This window comes from Triturus cristatus, chromosome 3_1 (genome assembly GCF_964204655.1).
Source record: "Triturus cristatus chromosome 3_1, aTriCri1.1, whole genome shotgun sequence".
NCBI classification, from domain to species: domain Eukaryota; kingdom Metazoa; phylum Chordata; class Amphibia; order Caudata; family Salamandridae; genus Triturus; species Triturus cristatus.
The window spans coordinates 105,170,128-105,191,747 of NC_140583.1; the positions used below are offsets into that span (position 1 = coordinate 105,170,128).

Below are 21,620 nucleotides of genomic sequence, written 5' to 3' on the forward strand. Positions count from 1 at the left end.
AGGGATACAGGCCCTAGCGATGACAGGCTTCAGGAGTGATGCAGGCCCCGTGAATATCATCCTTGAGCAGGGATACAGGCCCTAGCAATGACAGGCTTCAGGAGTGATGCAGACCCCGTGAATATCATCCTTGAGCAGGGATACAGGCCCTAGCAATGACAGGCTTCAGGAGTGATGCAGACCCCGTGAATATCATCCTTGAGCAGGGATACAGGCCCTAGCAATGACAGGATTCAGGGGTGATGCAGACCCTGTGAATCTCATCCTTGAACAGGGACACAGGCCCTAGCAATGACAGGATTCAGGGGTGATGCAGACCCCGTGAATATCATCCTTGAGCAGGGATACAGGCCCTAGCAATGACAGGATTCAGGGGTGTTGCAGACCCCGTGAATATCATCCTTGAGCAGGGATACAGGCCCTAGCAATGACAGGTTTCAGGAGTGATGCAGACCCTGGTAATCTCATCCTTGAACAGGGATACAGGCCCTAGCGATGACAGGCTTCAGGAGTGATGCAGACCCCGTGAATATCATCCTTGAGCAGGGATACAGGCCCTAGCAATGACAGGCTTCAGGGGTGATGCAGAACCCGTGAATATCATCCTTGAGCAGGGATACAGGCCCTAGCGATGACAGGCTTCAGGAGTGATGCAGACCCCGTGAATATCATCCTTGAGCAGGGATACAGGCCCTAGTGATAACAGGCTTCAGGGGGGATGCATAACCCATGAATATCATCCTTGAGCAGGGATACAGGCCCCAGCGATGACAGGCTTCAGGGGTGATGCAGACCCCGTGAATATCATCCTTGAGCAGGGATACAGGCCCTAGTGATGACAGGCTTCAGGGGTGATGCAGAACCCGTGAATATCATCCTTGAGCAGGGATACAGGCCCTAGCGATGACAGGCTTCAGGGGTGATGCAGACCCTGGCAATCTCATCCTTGAACAGTGATACAGGCCCTAGCAATGACAGGCTCCAGGGGTGACGCATAACCCGTGAATATCATCCTTGAGCAGGGATACAGGCCCTAGCAATGACAGGCTTCAGGGGTGATGCAGAACCCGTGAATATCATCCTTGAGCAGGGATACAGGCCCTAGCAATGACAGGCTCCAGGGGTGACGCATAACCCGTGAATATCATCCTTGAGCTGGGATACAGGCCCTAGCAATGACAGGCTTCAGGGGTGATGCAGAACCCGTGAATATCATCCTTAAGCAGGTATACAGGCCCTCGCGATGACAGGCTTCAGGGGTGATGCATAACCCGTGAATATCATCCTTGAGCAGGGATACAGGCCCTAGCAATGACAGGCTCCAGGGGTGACGCACACCCTGTGAATATCATCCTTGATCAGGGATACAGGCCCTAGCAATGACAGGCTTCAGGAGTGATGCAGACCCCGTGAATATCATCCTCGAGTAGGGAGACAGGCCCTAGCGATGACAGGCTCCAGGGGTGACGCACACCCTGTGAATATCATCCTTGATCAGGGATACAGGCCCTAGCAATGACAGGCTTCAGGAGTGATGCAGACCCCGTGAATATCATCCTTGAGCAGGGATACAGGCCCTAGCGATGACAGGCTTCAGGGGTGATGCACACCCTGTGAATATCATCCTTGATCAGGGATACAGGCCCTAGCAATGACAGGCTCCAGGGGTGACGCATAACCCGTGAATATCATCCTTGAGCAGGGATACAGGCCCTAGCAATGACAGGCTTCAGGGGTGATGCAGACCCTGTGAATATCATCCTTGATCAGGGATACAGGCCCTAGCAATGACAGGCTCCAGGGGTGACGCATAACCCGTGAATATCATCCTTGAGCAGGGATACAGGCCCTAGCGATGACAGGCTTCAGGGGTGATGCGGACCCCGTGAATATCATCCTTGAGCAGGTATACAGGCCCTAGCGATGACAGGATTCAGGGGTGATGCAGACCCTGTGAATATCATCCTTGAGCAGGGATACAGGCCCTAGCAATGACAGGCTTCAGGAGTGATGCATAACCCATGAATATCATCCTTGAACAGGGATACAGGCCCTAGTGATGACAGGCTTCAGGGGTGATGCAGAACCCGTGAATCTCATCCTTGAACAGGGATACAGGCCCTAGCAATGACAGGCTTCAGGAGTGATGCAGACCCTGTGAATATCATCCTTGAGCAGGGATACAGGCCCCAGCGATGACAGGCTCCAGGGGTGACGCACACCCTGTGAATATCATCCTTGAGCAGGGATACAGGCCCTAGCAATGACAGGCTTCAGGGGTGATGCAGACCCTGGCAATCTCATCCTTGAACAGTGATACAGGCCCTAGCAATGACAGGCTCCAGGGGTGACGCATAACCCGTGAATATCATCCTTGAGCAGGGATACAGGCCCTAGCAATGACAGGCTTCAGGGGTGATGCAGAACCCGTGAATATCATCCTTGAGCAGGGATACAGGCCCTAGCAATGACAGGCTCCAGGGGTGACGCATAACCCGTGAATATCATCCTTGAGCTGGGATACAGGCCCTAGCAATGACAGGCTTCAGGGGTGATGCAGAACCCGTGAATATCATCCTTGAGCAGGTATACAGGCCCTCGCGATGACAGGCTTCAGGGGTAATGCATAACCCGTGAATATCATCCTTGAGCAGGGATACAGGCCCTAGCAATGACAGGCTCCAGGGGTGACGCACACCCTGTGAATATCATCCTTGATCAGGGATACAGGCCCTAGCAATGACAGGCTTCAGGAGTGATGCAGACCCCGTGAATATCATCCTCGAGTAGGGAGACAGGCCCTAGCGATGACAGGCTCCAGGGGTGACGCACACCCTGTGAATATCATCCTTGATCAGGGATACAGGCCCTAGCAATGACAGGCTTCAGGAGTGATGCAGACCCCGTGAATATCATCCTTGAGCAGGGATACAGGCCCTAGCGATGACAGGCTTCAGGGGTGATGCACACCCTGTGAATATCATCCTTGATCAGGGATACAGGCCCTAGCAATGACAGGCTCCAGGGGTGACGCATAACCCGTGAATATCATCCTTGAGCAGGGATACAGGCCCTAGCAATGACAGGCTTCAGGGGTGATGCAGACCCTGTGAATATCATCCTTGATCAGGGATACAGGCCCTAGCAATGACAGGCTCCAGGGGTGACGCATAACCCGTGAATATCATCCTTGAGCAGGGATACAGGCCCTAGCGATGACAGGCTTCAGGGGTGATGCGGACCCCGTGAATATCATCCTTGAGCAGGTATACAGGCCCTAGCGATGACAGGATTCAGGGGTGATGCAGACCCTGTGAATATCATCCTTGAGCAGGGATACAGGCCCTAGCAATGACAGGCTTCAGGAGTGATGCATAACCCATGAATATCATCCTTGAACAGGGATACAGGCCCTAGTGATGACAGGCTTCAGGGGTGATGCAGAACCCGTGAATCTCATCCTTGAACAGGGATACAGGCCCTAGCAATGACAGGCTTCAGGAGTGATGCAGACCCTGTGAATATCATCCTTGAGCAGGGATACAGGCCCCAGCGATGACAGGCTCCAGGGGTGACGCACACCCTGTGAATATCATCCTTGAGCAGGGATACAGGCCCTAGCAATGACAGGCTTCAGGGGTGATGCAGAACCCGTGAATATCATCCTTGAGCAGGGATACAGGCCCTAGCGATGACAGGCTTCAGGAGTGATGCAGACCCCGTGAATATCATCCTTGAGCAGGGATACAGGCCCTAGTGATAACAGGCTTCAGGGGGGATGCATAACCCATGAATATCATCCTTGAGCAGGGATACAGGCCCCAGCGATGACAGGCTTCAGGGGTGATGCAGACCCCGTGAATATCATCCTTGAGCAGGGATACAGGCCCTAGTGATGACAGGCTTCAGGGGTGATGCAGACCCCGTGAATATCATCCTTGAGCAGGGATACAGGCCCTAGCGATGACAGGCTTCAGGAGTGATGCGGACCCTGTGAATCTCATCCTTGAGCAGGGATACAGGCCCTAGTGATAACAGGCTTCAGGGGTGATGCAGAACCCATGAATATCATCCTTGAGCAAGGATACAGGCCCTAGCAATGACAGGCTTCAGGAGTGATGCAGACCCCGTGAATATCATCCTTGAGCAGGGATACAGGCCCTAGCAATGACAGGCTTCAGGAGTGATGCAGACCCCGTGAATATCATCCTTGAGCAGGGATACAGGCCCTAGCAATGACAGGCTTCAGGAGTGATGCAGACCCCGTGAATATCATCCTTGAGCAGGGATACAGGCCCTAGCAATGACAGGATTCAGGGGTGATGCAGACCCTGTGAATCTCATCCTTGAACAGGGACACAGGCCCTAGCAATGACAGGATTCAGGGGTGATGCAGACCCCGTGAATATCATCCTTGAGCAGGGATACAGGCCCTAGCAATGACAGGATTCAGGGGTGTTGCAGACCCCGTGAATATCATCCTTGAGCAGGGATACAGGCCCTAGCAATGACAGGTTTCAGGAGTGATGCAGACCCTGGTAATCTCATCCTTGAACAGGGATACAGGCCCTAGCGATGACAGGCTTCAGGAGTGATGCAGACCCCGTGAATATCATCCTTGAGCAGGGATACAGGCCCTAGCAATGACAGGCTTCAGGGGTGATGCAGAACCCGTGAATATCATCCTTGAGCAGGGATACAGGCCCTAGCGATGACAGGCTTCAGGAGTGATGCAGACCCCGTGAATATCATCCTTGAGCAGGGATACAGGCCCTAGTGATAACAGGCTTCAGGGGGGATGCATAACCCATGAATATCATCCTTGAGCAGGGATACAGGCCCCAGCGATGACAGGCTTCAGGGGTGATGCAGACCCCGTGAATATCATCCTTGAGCAGGGATACAGGCCCTAGTGATGACAGGCTTCAGGGGTGATGCAGAACCCGTGAATATCATCCTTGAGCAGGGATACAGGCCCTAGCGATGACAGGCTTCAGGGGTGATGCAGACCCTGGCAATCTCATCCTTGAACAGTGATACAGGCCCTAGCAATGACAGGCTCCAGGGGTGACGCATAACCCGTGAATATCATCCTTGAGCAGGGATACAGGCCCTAGCAATGACAGGCTTCAGGGGTGATGCAGAACCCGTGAATATCATCCTTGAGCAGGGATACAGGCCCTAGCAATGACAGGCTCCAGGGGTGACGCATAACCCGTGAATATCATCCTTGAGCTGGGATACAGGCCCTAGCAATGACAGGCTTCAGGGGTGATGCAGAACCCGTGAATATCATCCTTGAGCAGGTATACAGGCCCTCGCGATGACAGGCTTCAGGGGTGATGCATAACCCGTGAATATCATCCTTGAGCAGGGATACAGGCCCTAGCAATGACAGGCTCCAGGGGTGACGCACACCCTGTGAATATCATCCTTGATCAGGGATACAGGCCCTAGCAATGACAGGCTTCAGGAGTGATGCAGACCCCGTGAATATCATCCTCGAGTAGGGAGACAGGCCCTAGCGATGACAGGCTCCAGGGGTGACGCACACCCTGTGAATATCATCCTTGATCAGGGATACAGGCCCTAGCAATGACAGGCTTCAGGAGTGATGCAGACCCCGTGAATATCATCCTTGAGCAGGGATACAGGCCCTAGCGATGACAGGCTTCAGGGGTGATGCACACCCTGTGAATATCATCCTTGATCAGGGATACAGGCCCTAGCAATGACAGGCTCCAGGGGTGACGCATAACCCGTGAATATCATCCTTGAGCAGGGATACAGGCCCTAGCAATGACAGGCTTCAGGGGTGATGCAGACCCTGTGAATATCATCCTTGATCAGGGATACAGGCCCTAGCAATGACAGGCTCCAGGGGTGACGCATAACCCGTGAATATCATCCTTGAGCAGGGATACAGGCCCTAGCGATGACAGGCTTCAGGGGTGATGCGGACCCCGTGAATATCATCCTTGAGCAGGTATACAGGCCCTAGCGATGACAGGATTCAGGGGTGATGCAGACCCTGTGAATATCATCCTTGAGCAGGGATACAGGCCCTAGCAATGACAGGCTTCAGGAGTGATGCATAACCCATGAATATCATCCTTGAACAGGGATACAGGCCCTAGTGATGACAGGCTTCAGGGGTGATGCAGAACCCGTGAATCTCATCCTTGAACAGGGATACAGGCCCTAGCAATGACAGGCTTCAGGAGTGATGCAGACCCTGTGAATATCATCCTTGAGCAGGGATACAGGCCCCAGCGATGACAGGCTCCAGGGGTGACGCACACCCTGTGAATATCATCCTTGAGCAGGGATACAGGCCCTAGCAATGACAGGCTTCAGGGGTGATGCAGACCCTGGCAATCTCATCCTTGAACAGTGATACAGGCCCTAGCAATGACAGGCTCCAGGGGTGACGCATAACCCGTGAATATCATCCTTGAGCAGGGATACAGGCCCTAGCAATGACAGGCTTCAGGGGTGATGCAGAACCCGTGAATATCATCCTTGAGCAGGGATACAGGCCCTAGCAATGACAGGCTCCAGGGGTGACGCATAACCCGTGAATATCATCCTTGAGCTGGGATACAGGCCCTAGCAATGACAGGCTTCAGGGGTGATGCAGAACCCGTGAATATCATCCTTGAGCAGGTATACAGGCCCTCGCGATGACAGGCTTCAGGGGTGATGCATAACCCGTGAATATCATCCTTGAGCAGGGATACAGGCCCTAGCAATGACAGGCTCCAGGGGTGACGCACACCCTGTGAATATCATCCTTGATCAGGGATACAGGCCCTAGCAATGACAGGCTTCAGGAGTGATGCAGACCCCGTGAATATCATCCTCGAGTAGGGAGACAGGCCCTAGCGATGACAGGCTCCAGGGGTGACGCACACCCTGTGAATATCATCCTTGATCAGGGATACAGGCCCTAGCAATGACAGGCTTCAGGAGTGATGCAGACCCCGTGAATATCATCCTTGAGCAGGGATACAGGCCCTAGCGATGACAGGCTTCAGGGGTGATGCACACCCTGTGAATATCATCCTTGATCAGGGATACAGGCCCTAGCAATGACAGGCTCCAGGGGTGACGCATAACCCGTGAATATCATCCTTGAGCAGGGATACAGGCCCTAGCAATGACAGGCTTCAGGGGTGATGCAGACCCTGTGAATATCATCCTTGATCAGGGATACAGGCCCTAGCAATGACAGGCTCCAGGGGTGACGCATAACCCGTGAATATCATCCTTGAGCAGGGATACAGGCCCTAGCGATGACAGGCTTCAGGGGTGATGCGGACCCCGTGAATATCATCCTTGAGCAGGTATACAGGCCCTAGCGATGACAGGATTCAGGGGTGATGCAGACCCTGTGAATATCATCCTTGAGCAGGGATACAGGCCCTAGCAATGACAGGCTTCAGGAGTGATGCATAACCCATGAATATCATCCTTGAACAGGGATACAGGCCCTAGTGATGACAGGCTTCAGGGGTGATGCAGAACCCGTGAATCTCATCCTTGAACAGGGATACAGGCCCTAGCAATGACAGGCTTCAGGAGTGATGCAGACCCTGTGAATATCATCCTTGAGCAGGGATACAGGCCCCAGCGATGACAGGCTCCAGGGGTGACGCACACCCTGTGAATATCATCCTTGAGCAGGGATACAGGCCCTAGCAATGACAGGCTTCAGGGGTGATGCAGAACCCGTGAATATCATCCTTGAGCAGGGATACAGGCCCTAGCGATGACAGGCTTCAGGAGTGATGCAGACCCCGTGAATATCATCCTTGAGCAGGGATACAGGCCCTAGTGATAACAGGCTTCAGGGGGGATGCATAACCCATGAATATCATCCTTGAGCAGGGATACAGGCCCCAGCGATGACAGGCTTCAGGGGTGATGCAGACCCCGTGAATATCATCCTTGAGCAGGGATACAGGCCCTAGTGATGACAGGCTTCAGGGGTGATGCAGACCCCGTGAATATCATCCTTGAGCAGGGATACAGGCCCTAGCGATGACAGGCTTCAGGAGTGATGCGGAACCAGTGAATATCATCCTTGAGCAGGTATACAGGCCCTCGCGATGACAGGCTTCATGGATGATGCATAACCCATGAATATCATCCTTGAACAGGGATACAGGCCCTAGTAATGACAGGATTCAGGGGTGATGCATAACCCATGAATATCATCCTTGAGCAGGGATACAAGCCCCAGCGATGACAGGCTTCAGGGGTGATGCAGAACCCGTGAATATCATCCTTGAGCAGGGATACAGGCCCTAGCAATGACAGGATTCAGGGGTGATGCAGACCCTGTGAATCTCATCCTTGAACAGGGATACAGGCCCTAGCAATGACAGGCTTCAGGAGTGATGCAGACCCCGTGAATATCATCCTTGAGCAGGGATACAGGCCCCAGCGATGACAGGCTTCAGGGGTGATGCAGAACCCGTGAATATCATCCTTGAGCAGGTATACAGGCCCTCGCGATGACAGGCTTCAGGGGTGATGCATAACCCGTGAATATCATCCTTGAGCAGGGATACAGGCCCTAGCGATGACAGGCTTCAGGGGTGATGCGGACCCCGTGAATATCATCCTTGAGCAGGGATACAGGCCCTAGCAATGACAGGCTTCAGGGGTGATGCAGACCCTGGTAATCCCAGGCATTCTAAGGGATACAGACCCTCATAATATGATTCTTAAGCAGCGATAGAGACCCTAGCAACAGGGGCGTAACACAAGACCCCACAGCCCCCGCGATGCGGGGGCCCAACCTCCAGGGGGCCCCCTCAGCACCGCACTTCGGCTGGATAGCTCCAGATGGAGGCCGGAGGGGGCCCCTCCATGAACCCTGCAGGGGGGCCCCCTCAAGTTTTGTTACGCCACTGAGCACAGCAGAGCTGCTGGGGAAGAGCAGATCTCTGATCAAGGGTCAGGGGTCTTGCTCTATGCCATCAACGTACCCTCATACAAGTGGTGTGTGTGTCACCGGAGTAAATCCTCAACAATGTGCTTGTGGGACACGCTTTAACAATTAACAGCATGTTTCACCCAAATCCAGTATGGTATGCGTGTCACCGGAGTAAGATTAATAATCATTTGACCATATGATACACTTTGACCAATGCACGCGTCCTACCAGAACTCAATATAAGTGCATGTCACAACTGCTTCCTGTAAATGGTGTGCGTCTCACCGCACGAAACTTACTGTCTTCACATAAATAGTGTGTATCACCGCAGAGACCTACCCATCTAATGTGCACGAATACTGCTTTAACCAGTGCCCACAAGCGTTGCACGCACTGTGGGGCTGTGCAACACAGCCCAATGGAGAACATGGCAAGTGCGCATGTCGGTTTAGCTGGCCCTAGAGGGCCGTCATGTTCACTTAGAGGAGTGCAAACAACTTCTCCTATGCTCTGGTGTCACAAAGCCAGCCACACCCCTACTCCTGCATAGAGAAAGAAAATGATAATGTCCTGTTTTTATCATTTTGTTTTTCACACTGCTGAAATAGCAGAGGAGCGGCCCCTGACGTTCTTGGTAGTCGTTTCTCACTTACTGTGCTAGGATAGTATGTTTTCGCCTGTTCAGGTCCTGCCATGCGAAGTGTGGCTCCCTAGCTGGATTACTTGTAGCCTCCGTACACCCAACTGTCCTTTGGCACTGATGTAGCCGAATGTGCATGCAAAAACTACACTTGTTGTAGATTTGTGAGCCAAACACCACAGCATCAGAGGGAGTCTATGCTGGGCAAACTGCTGTGAGCTATTCAAGCATAATTCAGTGCCCTTGTCCTGCCTTACCTGACCCTGCTAGAGGCGCTATATGAACTGGATGCTACACACTCCCACCTCAAAGCTCACACTAGAGCATAGAACGTCATGAAAGTCTGTCTCCACGAAGTGACTGAATGCACCCTCATAGGTGTATGGAGTGCGCTTGTCTGAATCAGACCCCAGGTGTGGGACTTCTTCATTCAGGCACACGCGTGACTGGTGATTGTGTGGTGAGAAGGCTGCACAGTGCCGCAAGCCATCACGACTCCCTCTTGCGACCCTTGTGGCTTGCACAACTCCCCTCCTTCGGAGGTTGTGGCCTGGTGGGGGCTCCCTGAGGCGGTCCAGGTTTCAGAAAAGACCCCAGATGCGATTTTGGACTCACTGTAGCTCACATACGCTCGTTTAATGTTGAATTCACATCTGGAAGGAAAGTAGAGAGTGAGGTTTACATCCCCGGCCTTCTCGAGTTGAGCATCATTAGAGTGTTTGTCGCAAGTGAGGGCGAGGCATTTGACGAGCCCTAAGAAAGGACCAATGTAAATATTGATCAGGGTCAGGAACAAAGACTCCTATGCTGCCCTCAAGATGACGTGTGTGTACCCGGATTAGTACAGAGGGCTATGGTCTACAAGGCGACTGTTAAAGGGGAAAGTAGCTGTCTGTAGACAGCCTTAAAAGTGCCCTTTTAATTCCAGCTGTTACCGTCCATTCGGAGTTATAAGATTCGAAACACAACAGATCTGTCTATTTTCCCATAAAGAATTTCAAATTCTCTGTGTCAAATGTAAGAAGAAATTAAAGTCTGTCAATAGATTTTTTTTATCAGTATCTTTTTTCAGGGACACAATCGAAGTATACGTCGACATCTCGTTTGAGCGCTAGATGGCAGCAAAACATCAGCAAATCCACAGTAGAGTTTGAGAGACGATATAATTACTTGCAGCACGATCTCATTGTAATATACGGATTTAAAGAAACCGCACACGTCGCTTCACTCGAAATAGTGAAAATCCAGGTAGTAAAGAAATTGGGTGTAAAGCGTCTTTGAAGATAGACACGCAGCAGACAGGCGGATATCATACAGGGTGCCTTTGTGTATATTGTACTTAAATTCTTTTTTCTAAAAGGTAATGTTTTTGGACTGTATTCTGCCATCCTATACGGGTGGAATATTTACGTATGCACCGAGTGGAATGCATTTGTTTAAATAAAATAAATAAAAAACATAATTTGAATCCGCTGCAGAATTACCAGGGTTTTGGAGAAGACTTTTCCTTCCATTTTGGGGGCGATAGGAAGCTTGTAGAAGGGGGCAGGTGGTTCTAAAATTACTCAAGTGGGGTTGGAGCTGATAGACTTCTCGTTATAGACTTGGAAAAGGGGAGAAAGCGGGATGTCAGAGGCAGACGCCATTCTCGGAGGTGGGAGGGGTCTCACACAAACATCAGCTGCGTTATTCCGGGAGCCCTGAGGGCATGGCCGTGCTAAATTTAGATTCCAACAAGAAAGGACGGGGGTATTGGGGGAGGGGGTTTCCTTACTTCTACACTGCTTTTATATACAGCCCTGAAAATAATTCAGACAGGCTTGTCTTGGAAATATGTATTTTTCTGCGTATAGCGCCTAGCTCAATCCTGCTGCATCAGAGCGCTTCTGCGTACCCCCTTGGGCCTACTGGTCGTTGGCTTTGCATACTCACATTCAGGGGTCTATTGTTATATATATACTAATATAAAATGGAGCGGGGGGCTCTCGGACGGTTCCACGATTTAAGGATCCCACAAGGCTCCAAGGATGCGTCTTTCCAGTTTTTGTTCTTTGTCTTTCACCCCAATGCACTGTGGGGGCTATTAACAAGGGCCGGCGATAAATTTCGCAAAGCGCGCTTGGCGCTTGCATATTTACCGCCGGCTATATCTGGAATATATCGCCCGGTTAGCACGTTATCAACAATGCGCATCGCCAAGGCGATAAAAATTCCAGAGAAAGGGGCATATTATCAAGGACGGCGTTAAAAATTATCGCCGGTTTAGCGGCAGAAAACTGCCGCTAAAGCTGCGATAATGGGCTTGATAATATGCCCCATAGTGTGGATGTTGCCGTTTTCCATGGTGGAAAACGGCGATATCCTAGATGATAGGGCCTGTGATCTTAGCCACAGAATCCACCCCCCATGTTAAGTAAGCCTTAGTCAGGAATTTAACAGACGTTAAATTCCTGCGTTAAGGCATACTTAACGCGATTTAAAAAATCGCTACCCTTCCTTGTTAATATCGCTAAGCTGCCTTCGCGATATTTTCCCTGGTTGGTTTCACAGCCACGCCTACTTTGCATCTCATTAGCGATGCAAAGTTAGGCGTGCTGGAAATGGGCGCTAAGTCAGCAAAAAACGCGATAGCGTGTCTTTGCTGATAAGGCGATAAAATTATCGCCGCTTTTCGCCCGAAAACGGATGCAAAAACGGTGATAATTGCCTTGGTAATATGCCCCTGTGGAGATTACAGGCTTGGTTCACTCTAATTTGTCTGGTAACTGAAACTGTGATGGGGCATATCAAAAAGGCGGCGCTATAAAATTATCGCCGCTTTTGCGTACGTTTCGGACAAAAAGCGGCGATAATTTTATCGCTTTATCAGCAAGGTCACACTATCGCGTGAATCCTTGCCTTAGCGCCCTTTCCCGTAACGCCCACCTTTGCATCTCTAATGAGATGCAAAGTGGGCGTTCCGTCCTAAAATACCTGGAGAAATGTCGCTAACAGACATTTCTCCAATTATCAATGGGCACGCTAACAAGCATAGCGATAAGAAGAGTAGCGCTAACCTTGGTTATTGTTACTTTCCTTACGCCTGCTTTTCCATTGACTAAAACAATGTTAGCCAATGGGTGGTGGATTATAGGGCTGAGACCACCCAGCCCTATCAACAAAGGATATCGCCGTTTTCCATGGAACATCGCTGGAAAACCAGCGATGTTCCATGGAAAGCATCGCTATCACAGGAATAATTATCGCCATTGCGCTGTGCGCTGGTAATACAGCGCTAGCGTGGCGATAATTATCTGCGATAGCCGGTGATAAAATTCCTCACGCTAAGGGCGGCCAGCGATAATTATCTCTGCTGCTTGTTGATATGCCTCGATATTGTTAAGGCGTAATTTTCTCTCACCCCCTCCCCCTCCCGTCCGACCCATAAAAGGTAATCATGGCTACCTTCGAAAGGGCCTAGCTATCGGCTGTGCAGCAGGTGCAGTAACACCGTCGCACGGAGTGGAAGGGGCACATTTCCCCTCAACTATAATAGTCATTAATTACCCAGCCTGGAACGCGGGGGCCATTTCCTTGCTGGCTTTAGGACCTGTGCCCCCCATGCACGCAGCTGTTCCGTCATTTACAAAAACGAAAGGGCAGATGTACAAGCCCTTTGTGCCACTTTTGCGTCATTTTTAACATGGGAAATATGACGCAAAAGTGGCGCAAGAGGCTTGTAAATCTGCCCCAAAGCAAATAGTCCAAATGAAGAGGGAAACCCCCTAATCCCCCTTTTCTGCTCCCACCAGAGCATGGCACACAGCTCCCATGCACAGGCAAGCTTCATAACCCCAGGAAACCTGCTCTCTTCTGAAATGACATCCTAATTAATATCTGGAAGGGAAACAATTGTAGCAGATGGTAGAAAGGACTCAAATACAAGAACAAAAAAAGCGAATAGCAAAAAAAGACGAAGAACGATGCAACCTACAGTAAAAAAAAATCAAAGTGAAATTAAAATGTGCAATATTTGATAGAAAGTGCGTGAACGAGCGAGACGTTGAGGGTTTTTGGGGTGGTTGTGCGTCTTGTTGGATTCTGTGAAGCGAGCAGTGAGGTGGCCGCCAGCGCTGTGCGCGTTTCTTGCACAGGGCTTTAGCGGTGCAACAACCGCTTGTGATGTCAGCTCTGCCTAAAATAGAGCGGGAAGCAGCGCAAATCCACTGCTAGCCGCGTTTAAACCCTCTCCAATCCCGCCTCTGCCAGCAGCAGGTCAGCGCCGGGCCCCGTGAGTGAGGCAGGAGCAAGGTGTCCCAGCGCCCCCTCCCCCTAGCCAGCATCCTCCGCCGCGCCCCCTCCTGCAGCAGCCAGCCCTGCAAGACAAGGCGAGCGCAGCCCAGCAGAGGAGACTGGGGACCCAGGGAGCACAGGACCCCGCTGGAATCTTGTCTTTTTGGGAGCTCGGAGGATTTCTATGCAGATCAAGGCTGATCTTATGCCCCCTGGTAAGGCTGCATTATTCGTCTGAAAAGGGGGTCTCTGGGAACACGTTGGACCCCCGTCCCTCCATCCCCGTCTGGAACTCAAAGAGGGGTACATCGGAGGCAACATGACTTCCAACGAAAGGTGAGGAGGCAGTGCGAGTGTATGAGAGTGTGAGGTACGTGTTCCTTTGTTTAGAATAACTGGTAACACAACTCCCTGCTAATGGTGCGGAGGAATGTGCAGGCTTTGTGTCAAAGTCCGACCTCAGTTATATATTCAGATTAAGAAACTGACCAGGTCTTGCATTCGCCCCGGCTGTGAAGGAGCGCAGGTGTTGCTCATGCAACAAAGCTGTTGTTTTATCTTAAATTAAATTGCCGAAGTATACGTTAGAATTTATGAGAAACAAGGGAAATACAAAATGCGACTATGGATGCAAAATATTAAAATACAAAAAATATCGCGGGTACTTTATTTTGATGCACGGAAATTAACGATGGCTCGAAGACAATGGAAATTAAGAAACCCACAAAACAGAGCCCTCGAATAGAAAGTGGGAGAGAAAATACATTTTATTCTAACTTGTTTAGTAAAGGATTTTTTTTTTAAATGATCTGTTCCTTTAGTACTGAAATGGAACAGAAACCTAAAATGTTGTAGTGTCTTTGGGTAAAGAGACTTGTTCTTTGTATGCTTCGGTAGAAGGGTTTGGTATTGGATTTTCACCTTCTGACTTTGCTTCATGTGAATGGATCCATTTTCTGTCGTGATTGAATGAATAGATGGATGGATGAATGGACCTTTTTACCATACGGTCTTATGCACTGAGCCCTCCCGAGGTGCGTTGTGGTTTATTGGGAGTGAGTGTGCAGATAATTCAGAAACGGTGGCTTTTGAGTTTTTCTGGGAAGAGGTGGGTAGCTTGTCTTGTTGATGCTCTGAAGACGGGGTGTTGGGATGGAAAGCGCTTGCCTCATTTTATAAATGGTACCCAGAATGCAGCTAAATCCCCCATCCCATCGGGTAAACATGCAAAGCCTCACAATATCCCTCCAGAGACAGCCCCCCCCCCACCCACCCACAACCCTCATAAATGGAACTGAGTCAAGAATGCAAATTAGTTTCAAAAGACCCTACCACACTACAAGTAAGTCCCAACTGGCTCTGTCAAAATGTGTCTGAGGTTCAGCAAACCCTGCCACAATGCAGCTCGGTACTAGACCCTGTTACAATCCAACTGAGTCCCACGGGAATCTTCTAAGATGGGGTTTAGCACACCCAGCCAGAACACAGCAATTCTCACAAAACTGTCCTAGAATGAGTCTAAGCCTCAACGGATCCTATCACAATTCCACAAATTACCATCCAACAAAGCCACAATGTAGCGAAGTCCCAGGAGACACAAACAGACTTAGCTAAGTCCCATCAGATACATACATAATATAGCCACGTCCCCACAGACACTGCCACAATATGGCTTAGTCCTCACAGACACTGCCAGAATGTAGCCAAGCCCTTACAGACACTGCCATTATTTAGCTACGTCCAATCAGACACTACCAGAATTTCGCTACCTCCCAACAGACACTGCCAGAATGTAGTCACGCCCTTACAGACACTGCCAGTATCTAGCTACCACACAACAGACACTGCCAGAATGTAGTCACGCCCTTACAGACACTGCCAGTATCTAGCTACCACACAACAGACACAACCAGAATGTAGTTAAGTCCCAACAGACACCACCAGAATGTAGTTAAGTCCCAACAGACACCGCCAGTTTGTAGTTAAGTCCCAACAGACACTGACAGAATGTAGTTAAGTCCCAATAGACACTGCCAGAATTTAGTTAGGCCCCAACAGACACCGCCAGAATGTAGTTAAGTCCCAACAGACACCACTAGAATGTAGTTAAGTCCTAACAGACAATGCCAGAATGTAGTTAAGTCCCAACAGACACTGCCAGAATGTAGCCGCCTCCTCACAGACACTTCCCAAATGTAGGTACTCCCCAACAGACACTGCCAGAATGTAGTAAAGTCCCAACAGACACCACTAGAATGTAGGTACGCTCCAACAGGCACTGCCAGAATGTAGCCAAATCCCAACAGACACTGCCAGAATTTAGTTAAGTCCCCACAGACACCGCCAGAATGTAGTTAAGTCCCAATACACTGCCAGAATGTAGTAAAGTCCCAACAGACACTACCAGAATGTAGGTTGCTCTCCACAGGCACTGCCAGAATGTAGCCAATTCCCCACAGACACTGCCAGATTGTAGCCAAGTCCACACAGACACTTCCAGAATGAAGGTACGTCTCAACAGGCACTGCCAGAATGTAGGTATGCCCCAACAGCCACTGCCAGAATGTAGTCAAGTCCCCACAAAAACACTGCCAGAATGCAGCCAAGTCCACACAGACACTGCCAGAATGTAGTCAAGTCCCAACAGATACTGCCAGAATGTAGGTATGCCCCAACAGGCACTGCCAGAATGTAGCCAAGTCCTCACACACTCTACCAGAATGTAGCCAAGAACTAACAGACACTGCCAGAACGTATCTAAGTCCCTAAAGACATTACCAGAATGTAGCCAAGTCCACACAGACACTGCCAGAATGTAGTCAAGTCCACACAGACTCTGCCAGAATGTAGGTACGTCTCAACAGACAGTGCCAGAATGTAGCCAAGTCCACACAGACACTGCCAGAATGTATCTATGTATATACAGACACTGCCAGAATGTATCTACGTATACACAGACACTGCCAGAATGTAGCAAAATCCCAAAGGTCTCCTCCATAAGGAATCTCAGTCCCAACAGACTGCAGCAGAATACTGAGAAGTCCCCAAAGAGCCTGCCAGAATGCAGGTACCTTCCAATGAGTTCAGTCCGACTACAGCTAAGTACCTTCAGAGGCTACCAAAAGGCATCTACATTTTAGAGAAACCACTTCCCAACTCCCCTTGTGCACATAAAAAGCCCAGCACCCCCATATCCTCCCTAATCTTGGAACTATCATAGAGTCACCAAGCTGTCAACCATCCTCCCATTGGATAATTAATGAGCAGCACGAACGTAAATCATACTTCCTGGTGCGCATCAGTGAAGGGAGCACAGATGCTCCCTTCCATCCAGTGCACATGCACACCATGCTTCCTGGGGCTCCTCAATGCACTTATAGTAAAGGAACCACACCATCTCCCTACCTCCTGGCAAATATGTGGAGCACACCCTCATCCTACCTCCTAGTGCACTTATAATAAAGGTGCACAAGCTCATCCATCCTACCTCCTGGCAAATATATTATGTGGGGTGCACACCCTTTTTCTACCTCCTGGTGCACATATAATGAACAGGGCACACCCTCATCCTACCTCCTGGCAAATATATTATATGGGGTGCACATCCTCCTTCTACCTCCTGGTGCACATATAATGCACAGAGCACACCCTCCTCCTACCTCCTGGTGCATATATAATAAAGGAGCACAACCTCATCCGACCTCCTGGTGCACATACAATAAATGAGCACAACCTCATCCTACCTCCTTGTGCACATACAATAAAGGAGCACAACCTCATCCTACCTCCATGTGCTCATACAATAAAGGTGCACACCCTCATCCTAGCTCCGGGTGCACATACAATAAAGGAGCACACCATCATCCTACCTCCTGGTGTACATATAATGAACAGGGCACACCCTCCTTCTACCTCCTGGTGCACATACAATAAAGGAGCACACCCTCATCCTACCTCCTGGTGCACATACAATAAAGGAGCACAACCTCATCCTACCTCCTGGTGCACATACAATAAAGGAGCACAACCTCATCCTACCTCCTGGTGCACATACAATAAAGGAGCACAACCTCATCCTAGCTCCTTGTGCACATACAATAAAGGAGCATACCCTCATTCTACCTCCTGGTGCACATATAATGCACACAGCACACCCTCCTTCTACCTCCTGGTGCACATATAATGCACACAGCACACACTCCTTCTACCTCCTGGTGCACATATAATGCACAGAGCACACCCTCCTTCTTCCTCCTGGTGCACATATAATAAAGGAGCACACCCTCATCCTAACTCCTGGTGCACACATAATGCACAATGCACACCCTCATTTTACCTCCTGGTGCTCATATAAAAGAAGGAGCTCACCCTCATCCTAACTCCTGGTGCACCCATAATGCATAATGCACAAAGCACAGCCTCGTCTTGCCTCCTGGTGCTCATATAAAAGAAGGAGCACACCCTCATGCTAACTCCTGGTGCACACATAATGCACAAAGCACAGCCTCATCTTACCTCCTGGTGCTCATATACAAGAAGGAGCACACCCTCATGCTAACTCCTGGTGCACACATAATGCACAAAGCACAGCCTCATCTTACCTCCTGGTGCTCATATAAAAGAAGGAGCTCACCTCATCTTACCTCTAAATGCACATATAAATATCGCACGCCAACAGGTTATCTCCCGGTGCACATGTAACAAAGGAATGGGAAGGGAAACCTCAAAGTACCCCGATCTGTTGTCAGCATCTTTAATAATTCAGGAGAGGAGCTGCCCCTCCCCCGCCCCTCCGAGGCCCTTATTTCCCACTATTCTTTATTCTGGCCCTCTTTACAGCGCCTCTTCTCCATAGCAGAGGGTCGGGCGCTTGACAGGATGCCGCCTCGCGATGTCACCTGCACGAACCGCGGCTGGGATCAGAAAGCGATATTCAATGGAGGTTAAATTCCCTCCTCACCACACAAGGCCTGGGTGCAATGTCCCTGTGAGGTGCGAGGCCCAGGATGAGAGAAGGGTCAGTAGGTGTAGAGCAGAAAGCACACAGGGGGCGGTGGCTTGCAGCTAGCTAAGGTCACGCAGGCATCACGTGTGCCACACCCCCTTCAGACTCACATTGCGCAATGCTCCCACTAGCCTTGTTGACATAGGGCCGGTAATCGCTATTAATCCAGCCCTGGCAGTGTTTATTACGGGCAGGGCGCCCACTTCTGTAGCCAGTGTGTATCAACACTGTCCACGCAGGCCTGTCCGCGGTGTAACGACGGGGCACTGGCCATGGCCTCTGGTGGACTGAACTGGAACTGCGTTTATGCACAGACCGGGCTCTCGCGCGGGTGAAGCCACACGCGCACAATTTACACTTTTGGAAAACGGTCGATCCCCACCTACGTTGTTGTGCTGTGTGGAACGGTCCGCCACGAAACTGCATGAGTCAGTCTGGAAGCAATGCACCCCGAAGGGTCACCAGCAAACGAGTGTACCACGGGGCACTGCGCGCAGGGGTGAGGCAATGGATGAACTCCGCATCACAACCAGTCATGCCTCAGTAATGGTGTAATACAGCAAGTGTGTCAGTGCTCAGCTGGGGGGGGGGCGGGGAGTACAGAGCACCTTGGATCATGTGAGTCCGAGTGTCTGCCCGCCACCTCTGCACAGAGAATCTCCAGTGAGGCTCCCTTCCTGGCACAAACAGATGCTGATAAAACATGCCTGCCCAGTTTTCTGTGGGGCAGGTTAGGTCTCTGTGGTTGTCCCGAAGGGTCCTTCCCTGTTTTGTTTTCCTTTTCGGTTTGATCACGTTTGCTTTTGTTGAACACAGTGTGTTTGTGCTCCGGCTCATCTGTGTTGTCCAGTTGTAAAGCACTCAACTTAATGTATACTGTGGTCCAATCGGGGGCTTCTGTTAATTAGGACTTAGATCAAAAGCCGCTAGTTTGTAAAAGTCACTCTGAACTGTAATTCACGTTCTCTTCGTGTATGTATTATATTATATGTTATATGAGACTGTTCAACTCTTCGTCAGTTTCAGATCTGCTGGGCTGGTGTGTCTGCCAGCTGCACCAAGAGGGCGGGCCGCAGTCTATCAGTCCACACCACGAGAGGGCGCGACTACTGGCCCATGGCCATGCTCAGTGCATTGAACCAGCTGTGGCAGTCTTACGGTCTCAGCTACTAGTCACGCCACATACCTAGGTCGTGGGTCTGACTTTAATTACACACACAGAGAGGGACACAAACCCAAGACTAGACCGGAGCCGGCACTATGAGCGCAGTTCAGGGCCAGCACAGGGCACTACAGGTCCGGAGGGTAATTCCTGCAAGGCGGGCGTGTCTGCCTTTCAGAACCAAGGAGAGCGCACACATACCGGCCCTGTGCAACAGCTGTATGTCTGCCTTTCACTACCACGGAGAGCGCACACATACCAGCCCTATGCAACAGCTTTATGTCTGTCTTTCAGTACCACTGAGAGAGAGCACACATACCAGCCCTATTCAACAGCTGTATACCTGTCTTTCAGTACCACTGAGAGAGAGCACACATACCAGCCCTATTCAACAGCTGTATACCTGTCTTTCAGTACCAGAGAGAGAGAGCACACATACCAGCCCTATTCAACAGCTGTATACCTGTCTTTCAGTACCAGAGAGAGAGAGCACACATACCAGCCCTATTCAACAGCTGTATACCTGTCTTTCAGTGCCAGAGAGAGCACACATACCAGCCCTATTCAACAGCTGTATGTCTGTCTTTCAGTACCAGAGAGAGAAAGAACACACATACCGGCAATATTCACAGCTGTATACCTGTCTTTCAGTACCAGAGAGAAAGCACACATACCGGTCCTCTGCAACAGCTGTATATCTGTCTTTCAGTACCACGGAAAGCGCACACATACCGATCCTATTCAACAGCTGTATACCTGTCTTTCAGTACCAGAGAGAGAGCCCACATACCAGCCCTATTCAACAGCTGTATATCTGTCTTTCTTTACCACGGAGAGAGCCCACATACCAGCCCTGTGCAACAGCTGTATGTCTGCATTTCGGTACCACGGAGAGAGCCCACATACCAGCCCTGTGCAACAGCTGTATGTCTGCCTTTCGGTACCACGGAGAGAGCCCACATACTGGTCCTATAAAATAGCTGTATGTCTGCTTTTCAGTACCACGGAGAGCGCACACATACCGGCCCTAAAACACCTATGTGTGCCTTTCACTACCACGGAGAGAGCACACACACCGACCCTATGCAACAGCTGGACAACTGTCTTTCAGTACCAGAGAGAGAGCAGACATACAGTTCCAATTCAACAGCTGTATGCCTGCTTTTCAGTACCACGCAGCGACACAGATACTGGTCCGATGAACTAACTCTGTCTGTCTTTCAGTACCACGGGACAGATTACTAACACACCAAGGTCCCTGTGTCTGTAACCAGATGTGTCTGCCTTTCACTACCAGGGAAAGTGGGCACATACTGTCCTGATAAATAAACTGTCTCTGCATTTCAGTACCACGGACAAGAATATTAATACACCAAGGACTCAGTATCTGCAACCGGCTGTGTCTGCCAATCAGTACCACGGACAAGAGTACTAACACACCATGGGCTCAGTGTCTCTAATCAGCTGTGCCTGCTTTTCAGTACCACGGACAGGTACTGATACTCCAAGGACACAGTGTCTGTAACTAGCTGTGTCTGCCTTTTAGCACCACAGATAGGGCACACATATACTTCCGATAAACTAACTCTGTCTGAAT

General features: G+C 50.4%; 1 protein-coding gene across 2 annotated transcripts in view; it reads left to right on the plus strand.

Annotated features, from left to right (window-relative positions):
* Positions 1-13,799: 13,799 nt before the first annotated feature.
* The window catches only part of SLC1A2 (solute carrier family 1 member 2), a 419,386-nt gene continuing 411,565 nt past the window's right edge, over positions 13,800-21,620 (plus strand). For both annotated transcript variants that reach the window (XR_014978712.1, XM_085643492.1), the window contains exon 1: positions 13,800-14,192. Coding sequence is in view for 1 of the 2 variants with exons in the window: in XM_085643492.1 (XP_085499618.1) it covers positions 14,176-14,192 (17 nt within the window). In the remaining variant the exon portion in view is untranslated. The remainder of the gene's footprint in view (positions 14,193-21,620) is intronic.